Genomic DNA, 15,056 nt, shown 5'->3' with positions numbered 1-15,056 from the left:
AAATCCCATTTTATTTAGTGTTAAGAGTTCTGGAACTTATAACACTATATTTCCCCCTCGGAATAGCTATGTATTGCTGATTGCAGTAGTATTGTATCGCACAAGTGACTAACTTTGCCATCCCCATTTCGGAATACTACCCTACGCTACTGTTATTTTAGGTAACTGTAGATCAGGAGGACGGGCCTAGATTACTTAGAATTAGAATTACATATACGAAAGTGAAGTCATACTGTTGGCTTGGCATCAGTGACGACGCTAGAGGGTGGAGGACGACCACCATAGCACCGTCCACCCGTATCCCGACTGCCCAATAGACATTATACTGTAATGTATGTCAAACAACATAAAACTATGTATTATTTTCGGTACATAAAAGATACAAATGCCCTCGTAAATATGTTTGAGCTCCTCTGCTTGCACACCCTTCCCCCCAAAACCAAAGCTTGGCATAGTTCTAAGTAACTGTCGAGAAGATCCCCCACCACACTCCCCAAAATCTGTGTTTGTGGTGCACATTAATCACTGATGTACCACGAATACAAAGCCAGTGCATACACCATACTTTTTCGCTTAAAAAAAAAAAAAAAAAAAAAAACATCCTTTAGTGGTTTGAAAATGAACTTTATATATAGAAATTTTCGCAGCATACGTCGGGTACTTAATGCAGATTAAAAATAGGTGTACAAATTCAAAATGATTGTACATACCCTGTTCTTTCCATAGAATTGGCTCTTACTACCTTGAAAATGGTATCCGTAATCGAGTTTCCATGACATTAAATACAGCGTTTTCTAGGCAAATCTTGATGGATCATAGATTTTTTAGAATTTTAATAGGGTAACGTCGGGTACTTCTGTCGTTAATATTACATAAATTAAGTTTAAATATATTGAAACAAAATTGAATTAATCATGGGGTTTGAGACAGGATAACTAACAACTGCTGAACAGATGTTTATAATGTTTTTTTTTTTTTTTCTGGAACACTGCACATGTTTATTTACATTCTCCGAAATCGTTTTGTTTAGTTCAATGTGGTCTCATTTTTCGACTTTTTTTTTTTTGGTATACACTAATAATATTGTAAAATTTAGAAATCTAAATGAATTTTACTTTTGGACACATCTAATGTCTTATATAATTAAATTCCTAAATCCAACTGATTGAATTTTAGAAACAATGTTCATTTAAATAAGCCAATAGAAGAAATAAGCACAATTTGAATATTAACATTCAAAGGAAACACAAAAAAAGTACCGTAATTTCTCGGTCCAATTTTTTGTAAATTGAACAACGAAACATGTCATTTTATAGGATTGTTAAAGCTGTATTGAAGTTTATGAAATATAAACAAAATCAAACTTTTTTCTTCATTATTTTAACAAATCCCAGTAAACTAATATACAGCATCTGACACAAGCATCAAAGTTTGTCACAGCGCGGCAGACAACGGCAGAGAACAATCGAAAAATACCCTACTATAACTACATTGCTCGGTCAGGCTTTAATACAAATCAACAAAAGATACAAAGCAAGAAGATGTATCCTCTAGAAAGGAACCCTAAACCCCAAATTCAACAATTGAATCAATTACAATTTTAGTTCTATAAGGTTCAAAGTATAAAATGGAAAAGGTAGATTTTCATCACTTCAAAGTGGAATAGATGCCTAAGAAGGATGGAATATGTTCTTGGGATTAAATCCACACCAAAGAAACCTTTACCGCTATTCTGACTGTCTTTGCTCTTGTAACTGTCGACAGATGGATGCAGCTATTCTATAAGAAAAAATGAAATGAAAGCTTTTAAATTTTACGTCTTATGATTATGCCGGCAAGGGTAAAGGACAAGGGTGCCGATCCTGGGGGGCCGGCCTCCCCCATCAAAGCTCATGTGGGCCCCCTATTGTATTTATAAATATACAATATTTGGCATAATTTGAATGCAGTTTGTCTTAAAATCCTCATATATATAATATATCTTCTGCATCTGAATGGGGCCTCCAAATTTACAGAGAAATCGGCGCCCTTGGTAAAGGAGATGGTGATGATGAGAAGTCAATGAAAATGGTGGAATGAAGAAAGTGGGAGAACTCCAAGAAAACCCACGCACGCTGTGTTTGTCCACTACAAAGCTCACTTGAGCGAGCTGGGATCGAACCAAGGACCGACGGCATCAGAGGTGGATTACTTTCTGGTTAGATTCTCGGCCAAATAAGTTTGTGGCGAACAAAAGTGTGTCAATTTGTTTTCTTGAACTCTCGTTTCCTCCAATGTTTTCATTCTGTCGTCACTCACTTGCCTTAATCATCCGTTTCTCTTAGCCTAAAGGGCATAATTATGAAACGTTAAACTGAAAGATACCAAACCTGATTCTAGAACTGATAGTGCCAAACGTAATAGGGAGGATTTTCGCGATTGCACTGTAACTATTGCTTTGCTTATTAAAGCGTTACAGTCCCATCCATTTCCCTCGCAGAAAGTTCACTTGTATTACGTCCCATGTTGTTCACTATCAAATCAGAGATACAATTGACATGCAACGAACCTTTCCTGCAAGTAGAAATGTTGGAGGTAGACAATACAGTGTACAAAACAACAACTCAGTTCAGAACAACTCTCGCTGTAAGAATACCTTTTTTTTTTTTTTTTAATTATCATTCTTAGAAAATTTAAAATGTGTGCTCGTCTTTACACTTTGATGTGTTCTCAATTAGTACAACAGCTATTGTTACTCTGCTCCTCTTTCTTAGTAACACTTTTCGCTTTATGAACTCTCATATATGTACTAAGGGCTACGAATAAAAATATCGGTGTATAGATGTAAATAAAGCAAAAACAATAATAGCGAGAAGCATTTTTTTAAAAATATTTTTAGTGTTCTAAGAATATGTACTATTTCCTCTCTTAACCGTATGTTCAAACTAGGGATTGTCAAATCCGTTTCTTTTTATAAAAACCGGAAACCGGTTTCTGGAAAAACCGACATTTTGGTTTTCTCAAAAAGCCGGTTCGGTTTCCAGCGAAACTGGTTTGTTTTCTCCAAAAGTCGGTTCAGTTTCTCACCAGAGTAGAGTTTCGTTGTTCTCCGAAAACCTGATCCGCTTACAACAAAAGCAGTTTTGTTTTTCTTCAACATATTGGTTTTTAAGCACATCGGTTTCGGTTTGCACTTCCAATTTATGAGAATTTCCAACGAAACACTATTCTGGTCAGAAATAGAACCAGTTTTGGAAAAACTGAAACCGGTTTCAATGCAAAACTGAACCGGTTTTGGAGAAACCCGAACCGGCTTTTGGAGAATATCAAAGCCGGATTCAGCGAAAAACCGAACCGGTTTCGGCGAAAAACCGTTTTTTAAAAATTTTCACAAACCGGAAAACTGTTTTTTTTTTTTTTTTTTTTGCCCACCACTACTTGAAACTCAATTTTAACGTTGATCATCATAGAGTAATAACGGTAGTAGATAGTGAAAAGCGGTTTTTTGCAATCAAATATGCTTCCTAAGAATATATCCCATCCACACTCTAATCTCTCTATTGACACCAGAATTGGTAGATATCTACTACAACCTTCGATTTCAATACTGATTAAGAAAGTATCAACCCATAGAAACCAAATTTCTTCACGTAGTATACACCTGACATTGTTACTTGCAGTATGATTGATGTGTGTTCAGAAACTCGGCTTACCAGATTTCAAACACGACTTATATTGATTGCATTTTAACGAACAACAAAGGTATATGAGCCAGGATTTACTAATGTGACATCCGACTGTTAGGGCTACTTGGTTTGGTGTAAGGAAAGCTACCTTTACCAGGAATTAAATCTAGAACTGCGCGAGCTATTACAATTATTGTATCAATCTTTCCATATAAACATGCTAAAAAAAAAAAAAAAAAAAGGAAGAGATCCCTCATGGCTAAACGGATAATGTACGCGCCTTTGCCGTCGGAGACCGGTGTTCAATTCCCGGCGGGAACTCATGTGGTTTGGATTCCGTGCTAATCTGTAGTTCCACGTCCCATATAGCCTCGCTACTGAAAGGGACGGTAACTAAAAAAAATCTAATCTAATCTAAAAGAAGGCGTTTACAGCATTTTTATTTCTTAATATTGTTTACTTACCCAAAATGTAAATATTGTAAGTTTCTTCAATGGTCGAATTGGTAATGAATTACTAACGTTATGCAGTGTTTCTTCCAGATATATTTCCGGTAGGGTTGGCAAATATCTAAAGGAGAACGCTTTACCTCTTCGCCACTGAAATGTTAAGAGATTGCCTACATTTACTTTTACAAGTTATATGTATGAAACTGTTATGAGTGTGTTCGCACTATCGCGTGAAATTAAACAACAAAAGACGCAATCTACTATTAAACACAGCATCTTTTTCGTAGCTTATATAATGCATAGGCTTATATAAATAAAGGTGATAAAGTTTAGCTTTTTTTTAGATTAAAGTTTTGTTTTCATAATTTGGGGGAGAGGGAGGTACAAACGGAAATTTAAGCTTTTATTTTTACATTTTATGATTTTCTTATTCAAGTAGAACCTTTGTTGTCCTGTAATGAATTCTAATTTTTTAAAAAGTGTTTTACAGCATTTATTACTTAAGAGCCCTATCTACAGTTTGGAGCTAGCTATTTTTATTGGTTTTCGAACTGGTATTTCGTTGAAGGCCAATAAGTGTAAGTTATGCAACAATTATACCATAAGGGTCGTGTTGGTTGCCTAACCACTGCATCAAGCTCTTGAAAATTATACAATTTCGTATGTATGTGTTGTACGGGTTGCCAAAATTCAGAGTTGCAGACAAGAAATAAAGTGTCATAAATCAAAAAACAGATATAGCTTACTTATCGTTTTCCGTTGGGAAAACACTTTATTGAGAGTTTCTGGTATATATTCTGTTAAAACCTAATATAATATATTGTGTTAAAAGCTAATATAAATTCAGTTGACAAAATTAAAGCAGTAGAGGATTTTTTTGGGTATCATGTTAGTTTAAAGGCAATACAATTTTATTATATGTATGGCCTGTCAATACATTTGAGATAGGAAAGTTAAAGCGTATAGCGTTTTTAAGGTTCTTCCGCTTGAATTTTAACGGGTTCAATAAGTGCTATGTGTATACTGTAGATAGATAGACTTGTTCCACGTAACTTCCTACATTAAAGGTCTCTTTAGCAGCTTAAGAAAAAGCGCAACTTTTACTTTATGCAAAAAATTCTAAATGGTAATCTTATTCCACTAAGTCTTAACTATTTCATTTTCACATTACTTTAACAGCTCTACAAATAATTTCTTCGAACTAGAAACTTCATTGCTTCTACCTATTTTCTTTCACATCGAATATCATTGGTTTTGCACTTCATGCATACTTTTTCTTCAGGTACAGTAATTAAAAGATTTTCGTGTTGTCGTAGAAACAGAAAGATGAAACGCACTTTTATTTCTTCTTTAAAGTAGAAATGTTAAAAAAAATCCCGGACAAGAAAACCATGAAGAAAGTAGTCCCCCTCAAAAAGAAACAGCTTTTCCCGAGTCCTTGCCCTTCTGCATTTAAGTAAAAATTATATTCGAACAGAACGAAAACTATCAGGTCGGCAAAGAAAGATATAACTTTTAGCCACATAATACCTGTCATTAGTTTTACTCGAAAACTACGCATCGGAATTTATCCCCACATATCTCACTTTGTACAGTTCTATGTGATTACTAATTGATGTATGTCTTATCTCTGGAGAATATTAAACGACCACATTAAAGTTTCAGTTAATCATAATTTTAGGCTTTATTACATTAATCTAACCAGTTACTGAGTTAATCATAATTGTAGGCTTCTTACAATAATATAACCATAGTTACTGAGTTAATCATAATTTTAGGCTTTATTACATTAATCATAGTTACTGAGTTAGTTAATCATATATTAGGCTTTATCACATTAATTATCGTTACTGTGTTAATCATATTTTAGGCTTTATGACATTAATTATCGTTACTGAGTTAATCATATATTAGGCTTTATCACATTAATTATCGTTACTGAGTTAGTCATATTTTAGGCTTTATCATATTATTCATCGTTACTGAGTTAATCATAATTTTAGGCTTTATCACATTAACTATCGTTACTGTGTTAATCATAATTTAGGCGTTATCACATTAATCATAGTTACTGAGTTAATCATAATTTTAGGCTTTGTCACATTAATCATACTTACTGAGTTAATCATAATTTTAGGCTTTATTTCATTAACCATATTTACTGTCGTCTTGTTAGTGTCATAGCGAAACGTTTGATTTGTGAATAGTATATTTTAGTAGCAGATTAATTTTAATAGGCAAGGATATTTTACAGCATCAATTTTAAAGTTTAGAAAAATGTCGATTTTCTCAAAAACTACTCATGAGGATTTTACCTCATCCATATAATTTTGTTCAGCTTAATGAATCTATTGATTGATACGGACGTTTTACCCGTTAAACGCTAACAATAGGCCTACGTATCATAGAATTTACAGTAAACTTATTATGTTATACATAATGAAATTAGTATAAGTACGCTTGGATAGACGACCAGCCTCATAATTTAAAAAGTCTAACATTTTCTATTTTTTAAAGGGCAATCACCGGAATGGATGGAATAGGAACGCAACTAACAAGTCCGAGTTTTCTGCTGAAGATACTTGAATTCGTAAGTTACAGTGGAAATTATCTGCGGAGAAAAGTTTTGAAAAAAGAAGAAAAATTGAAAGTGTGTTATTTCGGATTAAAACGAAATTAATCGAAAATAATGTTCTTTTACTTGTTTATTTCATGTATACCGACGGAATTTAGAAAAAAAAACTTTCTAGTTTTAAAACATATCTACTGAGATAAATTACTATTGCCAACATCGGATCTTCAGTAAGTCTTCTCTAAATGGAGCTCGGTTTTACTAACTGTTAAATTCTAGGTGTGGGATGACCTTTTAAATTTGCTGGAGTAGTAGTGGTCCGCGTATGGCGAACTGAGTCAGCAAAAATTTTTGTGACGTCATAGGTCAAAGGTCAATGACCTTGGCCCGGGGTCAATGACCTAGGGGTACCTAGGACCACCCCCTCTAAATTTTGGCAGGGGTACCTTGGCCCACCCCTTAAATTTTGGCAGGGGTACATAGGACCACCCCCCTTAAATTTTGGAAATTGCCAAATTTAAAAATTTGGTATGGTAGCCTAGGACCAGGGTATGTACCTCTATCAGTATTGGGTGTCTATGTCGTTCCCTTTCATGGGTAAAAAATTGCCAAAAATTGAAATTTCGGGGGGTTTTGACCTAATTTATCCCCTTTGATGAGGTGTTATTACCTTATATAGTTATATGGGCGTATACAGGGGTTCATTACCTTTTATAAGACATGGGTATATTTGTGCACCCCTTGAGAAATTTGGAAGGGGTACCTTGGCCCACCCCTTCAATTTTGGAAATTGCCCAATTTCAACATTTGGTATTATAGTACAGGACCCTAATATGTATTATGATAAATTTGGATGGTCCACCTCGTTTCCTTTTAGGGGTACCAAATTGCCAAAATATAAACGTAAGCAATACGTTGTACCACGTGTTTGGTTTTTGGCTCAATTTATCCCCTTTGATGAGATGTTATTACCTTATATGGTTATATGGTCATGTATAGGGGTCCATTACCTTTCATAAGACATGGGTATATTAATGCACCCCGGGAGGGGTACCATGGCCCACCCCTTAAATTTTGGAAATTGCCCAATTTCAACATTGGGTATTATAGTATTGGACCCTAACATGTATTATGATAAATTTGGGTGGTCCACCTCGTTCCCTTTTAGGGGTACAAAATTGCCAAATTTTAGTACAACCACATGTTTGGTTTTTTGGCTCATTTTATTCCCTTGGATGAGGTCCTATTACCTTATATGGTTATATGGTCATGTATAGGGGTCCATTATCTATTATAAGACATGGGTACATTGGTGCACCCCGGGAGGGGTACCTTGGCCAACCCCTTAAATTTTGGAAATTGCCCAATTTAAACATTTGGTATTATAGTACAGGACCTCAATATGTATCATGATAAATTTGGATGGTCCATATCGTTCCCTTTTAGGGGTACAAAAATTGCCAAAATATAAACGTTGTACCACGTGTTTGTTTTTTTGGTCCATTTTATCCCCTTTGATGAGATTCTATGATTACAGGGGTTCATTTCTTATCATAAGATATGGGCACCCTTCTTAAATTTTGGCAATGGGGGTCCACTGAAATTGTCCAATTGAAGCATAGTACAGGACCTCAATATGTTTCGGTGGTCCTATTACCAAATTTGTTTAGTACAACCACGTGTTTGGTTATTGACTCAATGTATCCTATTTGATAAGGTATTATACCCCTTTCAATTTGGTAGGACCCTTCGGGTGTAGTACAGTCACGTGATCGATGATTTGGTTTTGATGCGCGACGAGGTCCCTGGTCAATGTTCTCTAGGAATTAGGTGGAAACTTTGAACAAGATTCTCGTCTTATATCGCACAGTTCTTTAGGAGAATCTGATAACGTTGTATGTGGAATGGACAATAAAAACACATAGGTCAGCTTAAATTGTATTTTATTTATATTTCTGGTTTCTTCTTTTTCTTTCTTATTGACAATGTTTGTATATTGAGCTGGGTTTCTTCATTAGACCGCCTCCTCTTCTTGATTGTAATGATTTGTTTCCATGTTTTGCAGCATAGCACCCGTTTGCAAAGCTTCGTATTGTGAATTCTGTAAAAAAGAACGAGGAAAAAGATGATTAGTATAGAAATAGATGATGATTAAACAAATACATTTGCAATGATAAATATGATAAAATTACCTGGAAGGTATATTGCAACAGTCTACGATCATTAACCGTGGGTACTGTTGTGAACAAATATTGAATTTCACGCAGAGATTTTCCTTGGGCTTTACAGCACAAATAAAAATAAGCATAATAGCCACATACGGATGAACCAAGACTTTGCATTTGGCTATTATTATATTTATAGTATATACAATGAAGTTTTAAGAATGCAACATGTTGTGGTACATAAGGAGGAAGGCCATAGCTGTCAAAATATTCTCCAACACCGCGATGATCAATATAAATTGCAATCCAATGACTTCCTAGTTTTGTGGATGGATCTGTATTTACAATGATTGCCAGAGGAAGAGAAATCCGTGAGGGCAACTCATCGCTTGCAAATACCCCGGTAAAATGATTTCTGAATAATGGACTACCGTGTAAAGCACTAGCTAATTGTAATGTATTCAACATCGTGAATGGAAATGATACATAACGTATACGTACCTTGTAATTTAAAAGTCCAGGATAATGTTGCGCTGGTGGTCGATCTCTAGGAGTGAGGAAAACTCTCCATACACAATACAGTTTGCAGGTGCTGCTAATTTCTCTTGGAAATGAACTTCCAATCGGATGGCTCCATGTCGTTGTAAATTCCAATAGTGACAATCTCCAGCAGAAGAATCGGGAGTTAGGTCAAATACAAACAGTGTATATCCATTCTTGTAGTCGGCTCTTGAAATTGTATTTCCAGTATTGGTAAAATGTATGCCAGAGCCTGAGAACAATGTGTGGTACGATGAAATGTAGAGATTTTCTTCAAAGTTGGGTTGCAATGGTTTTGAAGGTACAGCTTTTCCATCCACGTACAATGTAAAGAAATTAATGTTTAGATGTTGAAATTCAAATGGATTGGTGGTAATAGTTCCACTGGATGCTTCATTCGATGTAAATCCTACAATAATACGATTTGGCAATGTTCCCATAAACAGGTTATCAATAGTTTTGGATTGTATATCCTTCGGGATGGTAAATGATTTCATTTGAACCCTTGTCAGAGGATACTTTGCCGGTGTAGATTGTAAAATTTTATTGTGTGCCAATTTGACACTAGGGCTGATGCTGACTTTTTTCACCTGCAACGATGCATCTAGAATATTGATTTTTGCATTGACACCACTTTCACCGGCCATGAGACAAAAGTTTGGCTTTGCAGGAATAAGTTTCACACGTAATTCCACTCCATGAATTAAAAATTTATCTTGATTAAAAATGTCACAATGAAGATGTCCAATCATATCGAATTTCATACTTTGTTTTGTCAGTTCATAGCGTTGTTGAAATCCTTTGTTCTCACTTGTGGTTGCGTTCATATGACCAGCCGTATCTTGAAACCACATTGCTGTTTGCAAATGTGTATTTTTAGCTCCATCACTATAATTGAGCAGTTTTTCCATGTACGAACGATATGGATGATTATGTGACGGAAATGAAATCAGTTTATTGTTCAAGTAGATTTGTACTTCACTAAACATAGCATTTAGAAAATCATTGACAGGTGCAATTGCTTTATCCGTATTGATGAAGGAGGAACCATCTGGTTTCACAATTTGTGCTTGGATGTATAATAAGGTTTGTGGTAAATCAATATATTCATCACTGCTACCACTCACTACAAATTCTATTGGTAAATTTTCAGCTATTGAACTAATTGGTTTGTAGCCAATAATACGATTGTCCAGAACACTGGTTTGCGTGGGCAACGTTGAAAAAATGTCCAATTCACTTTTTACACATTCACAGGATTGATGATGTAAGAAAGCCATCGTTGAATTAATCAAAAATATCTGGTGACGATGCCAATGATCTCTTCTTCTTCTTATGTGATAATTTACGTCTCTTTGTAGGATTGATGGTGTTGTTGATCGTTGGAAGGTCAACCTCAAACTGAGAGCAGTCATCCCATTTTCGTTTATGATATCCACTTCCCAGCATAGTTTTCAACTTGTTTTTAGCTTTTTCTTGTAAATTTGATTTTGCCTCTTGCATACGTTGATGAAACGATTCATCCAGCGGTTGATTCGAGATCACAACATCATTAATCATATTGGCACCTGATTTCAATAATTCTTTTCCCACAGTTTTAGCGCCTTGCTTCACAAGTGGTAACACTGAACGAAATAAGCCACCAAGGAAACTTCCAATGCCATGTCCTGCTTGATAGGGACTTCCCACATAGACGTTGCCGATACCGGATAACGCTTGTTTTTGGTAGTATTGCAAATACGGATCAGTCATGACGACGACGACGGAAATGTAGTTTTGTACACACCGTTCCAAAGGTGAATGGCATAGGATGACCTGTGCTATCCCTTATATCGATTTGTATTTGCTCAAAATTCATTTTTTCCACCGGAACATAATGTGCAGGATTAAAGATTTGTACTGCATGACTTCCAAAAGTATGATTCACAGGATCCATGTTGACAATTCGTAGCAATGGTACCATTGTATCTCCAACAATGACAGATTCAATAATGTCACAATAGACGTACATTTGTGATGGTAAGCCTAATCGTACATCCGGTGTATATTGTCCCTTTTCCATATCTTTTAAATCACTTTTCGGGTCAAATCCAAGCATTAAACTAACACTTGGTGACAATTGTACAGAAGTATGGATTTCCTTTTTGGGATGTCTTATGAGGCATATATTATTAGTTGCGTCATGAGATATAAATAAATTGGTTTCTTTATGATGTATATTAATTGCATGAATAAGATCCCGTATATTGTTATAATAGCGTACAGGGATCGTTACAACCTTCCACGGTTCCTGATCATTACTACTTGATGATTTGTAATATATTTTATTGTTTTTACTGTTAATGTTCAGCAAAGAATGTGGATAATGAATCTCTACAATTGCCACATCCCATTTCTGGCGAAACTCTACACGTCGTTGTAATTTCGTAATATATGAAGTCAATGTATTTTCTGGAAAATAATCCATGGAACTATTACTGGGAAGTGTAACGTAAAAATCTTGATCAGGTTCCATTCTTCTTCTTCTTCTTCAATGAAGTTGCAGGGATCCACGAATTGAATGAGGAAGGATATCCTTTCCACTGGACGAGATACTCCTTTCTGCGACCTTTTGTTCTTGTACGTAATATTTTATCGATGAGGAACATCGAAGGGAGCGGTACTGGTTGTAATTCTTCTCTGTAGAAAACACCATCGATAAGTTGATGATTTAAATCCTCTAGTCGATACACTGGTGGGTTTCTTGGTACAATGGCTTTTACTCTGAATATTTCCCAAGTCCAGTTCTCGAGGTAACCCTTGTCAAAGATACGTTTTGTTTTACTTATACGAACAGTATCACCAACAGATAAATCCGTATCTTGTTTTGAACGTTGTAGCTTTTTGTCGTATAAGTTATGCCACACCTCCAGTAAATTGTCCTGAGAAACGTTTGCAGGTGCCATTTTAATACTGGAATGCCGACTTTCATTGTATGCTTTTACAAGTAAAGGCAATACTTTGATGTAATTGTATGTTTGATATTTGGTAAAGTATTTCCACATACGATGTTTCAATGTCTGATTAAATCTTTCTGCGATGCTGGCTTTAATATCTGGATCCTTTGTTGTAACATGTTGCACGTTGTGTTTCCTGAAAAACTTTTGTACTGTCTTGTTGGTAAATTCAGTTCCTTGATCACTACGTAGTACAATTGGTTTCCTCTCCTGGAAAATCATTTCAAATGCATTCACTATATCCTCGGCACTTTTTGATTTTAGTGGTACAGCCCACCCGTACCGACTAAACACATCAATCACTGTAAGAATATAGCGGTAATTGTCATTATAGTTTTGAAGTGCTTGTAAATCATTTAAATCACATTCCCATTGATCATCAATATTGTTGACAAGATAAAAATCTCTACGGAAACGACGACGTACAGGACGATGTAACGTGTAGGTAGGTTGTTTGTTTAACCAAAGTTTTATTTTGGTTAGAGGTATAGATTTTCCTGTGGCTTGCCATAATTTCTTTGCAGTAGAAAATGATGCAGGATGTGCTGGATTGTAATAAATGGATTTCAACTTTTTGTTCATGGTTTGTACGTTGACCATTGTGGAATGATACGTTTTCTTTTTGGTCGGACTTCTAAAACATCATCATCGTCTTCTTCTTCTTCTTCTTCTCCGGAAGAAAATAATTCAGGTGCCGGTTTTGGTGGTGCAGATCCTTCAGATGCTGATGTACTATTATGCTTGACAATATAGTTTAATCTCCGTGGATTACCAATCAATTCTTGAGGTGTGTTTGACGATGCAAGGTAGTTGCAAAACAATTCCCAGCCTTGAGGATTAGAATGTTTCCTCGGTCGAGTCACATCGCACATTAAATCTACAATATTGGATCCTTGTAGTTTATTATCGTTGATGTACACTGTTCCTTTATGATCCCACGTAATTGCGTCATCTTGTTTTAAACGACGGAATAGTAGTTCGGCTTTCTTACGATACATTTGTGGTATTGCGGCTAAAATTTCTTGTTTCGTGCTATCGTCAACATTCGGGACGTCACCATCAGGTTTCATTGATGTAATTGTAAGTGGTATTGGTTCTTCTTGTTTACGTATCACATAAAGATATTTCTGTAATATTCTATTGTACTGATTCCATTTTTCTTCATCACTTGGATACGATGTATTCAATATGGATTGCATTTCACGATCGAGATTAGATTCTCGATTTTCACTTGCACGGGATGATGATGCATGCATTCGTTGAAGCATTTCTGGTGGCACTAAAACCATCTTCTTGCTATGTTCCATGATGTTTGTTTAAACAAAATACTGGATAACACACTTCCTACAATAGGTGCAAGTAATGCAGGTAAGAATCCTCCTTGTTGTACGGCTAAATGTTTCTTCTTTTTATCCAATGATTTTGTATTGTCTACAAGATAGCGGAGCGTGTTCTTGTAACGCTTTAATCTTGACTTCTGCGCACTTGTCAGTGGAACATTGCCTTTTAAGACATTATAACAACATTCACAAATACTATGAATTAATGAAGCGTCTGCATTGGCAATAATAGCTTTACGCAATCTTGGTTTAGCTTTGTGCAGAGCACGTAGCAGATCAGCGTGTTTCACTGTAGGAGACATCGTGACAGACTAAGTCATTCTTTTCACATGCACAATAATTTAAACATGTTTTGTTGGTACGTAAACATAATGATGCAAATCGTCGGGAAAAATATTTGTACGAAATCGCATTTCATCGGGTGTATCTTGTTTAAGATCCATCAGTAAATAACCATGTGGATTTCTTGTTGCGTCTGCATAACTTTCTTGTAGAAACAGTGGATGCTCAGGCATGATTTGATAACTCATATGCTTGATTTGTGACTTGTCACGTGGATTTTTAAACAACACCAAATACGAACAATTTAAACTCATATTTCTATTTGCTTTACTTTGATGAAATACATTTTGTGTTATAAAAATCACACTAATATTTCGATGATGTGATCCTTTTGTGAACATATCAACAATATCACTATTCACTTCTCGCATATGGTCATCAATAATAATCAAATGTGGTCCATCTTGAGGCTGAAAATCTTTCATTCGTGGAAGTCCTTCGTGAAATTCTACTGGAACTGGCATTGTTGCATACACGTCTTGCCATTCTGCATAATACCAGTATATCTTACGAAATTTTGCATTGATCATGGTTGGGAGATGTGACAGTAATCGCTTCACAAAATACGTTTTTCCACACCCACTAGGCCCTGCGAGAATACAGGTAAATGGATGTTTCCACTGTGTATCCATGATGAACACTAACACCTTGTTTCAAAAATGATGCGTATTTAAAGCGAGTACAAATTTTCTTTTTGTTTTAGATTGTAAACTCTTGCACTCACTGGTGTGAAAAGGTTAAAACCGTTCATCTGTTTATCGAGTAGTTGAAAACCGTTTATTTGTTAATCGAATAGTTGAAAACCGTTTATTTGTTAATCGAATAGTTAAAAACCGGATAAAGTTTAACGGTTAACCGTGAAAGCTGATCACTGTTTGATTTAAATTCTATTTGAAAATTTTTCGTTTGAAATTTGTTTTGTAATTTTTGTTTCAAAAATTTTGTTTAATTTTTTTTGTTTCAAAATTTTTGTTTCAAATTTTGTTT

General features: G+C 35.4%; 2 protein-coding genes across 4 annotated transcripts in view; one reads left to right on the top strand and one right to left on the bottom strand.

Moving 5' to 3' along the window:
• Positions 1-15,056, top strand: part of Adsl (adenylosuccinate lyase) — a 647,432-nt gene that overhangs the window by 442,253 nt on the left and 190,123 nt on the right. The window contains exon 2 of one of the 2 annotated variants that reach the window (XM_081732033.1): positions 6,632-6,704. The exons of the other annotated variant lie outside the window; for it this stretch is intronic. Within the exon in view, the coding sequence (XP_081588159.1) occupies positions 6,632-6,704 (73 nt within the window). The remainder of the gene's footprint in view (positions 1-6,631; positions 6,705-15,056) is intronic. 2 annotated transcript variants of the gene reach the window in all.
• The window catches only part of LOC145664930 (uncharacterized), a 77,408-nt gene that overhangs the window by 54,292 nt on the left and 8,060 nt on the right, over positions 1-15,056 (bottom strand). The window lies entirely within an intron of this gene.

Source organism: Thermobia domestica, chromosome 11, assembly GCF_964235325.1.
Source record: "Thermobia domestica chromosome 11, izTheDome1.hap1.1, whole genome shotgun sequence".
In the NCBI taxonomy this organism is placed as follows: Eukaryota; Metazoa; Arthropoda; class Insecta; order Zygentoma; family Lepismatidae; genus Thermobia; species Thermobia domestica.
This window is presented reverse-complemented; position numbering and strand designations above follow the sequence as displayed.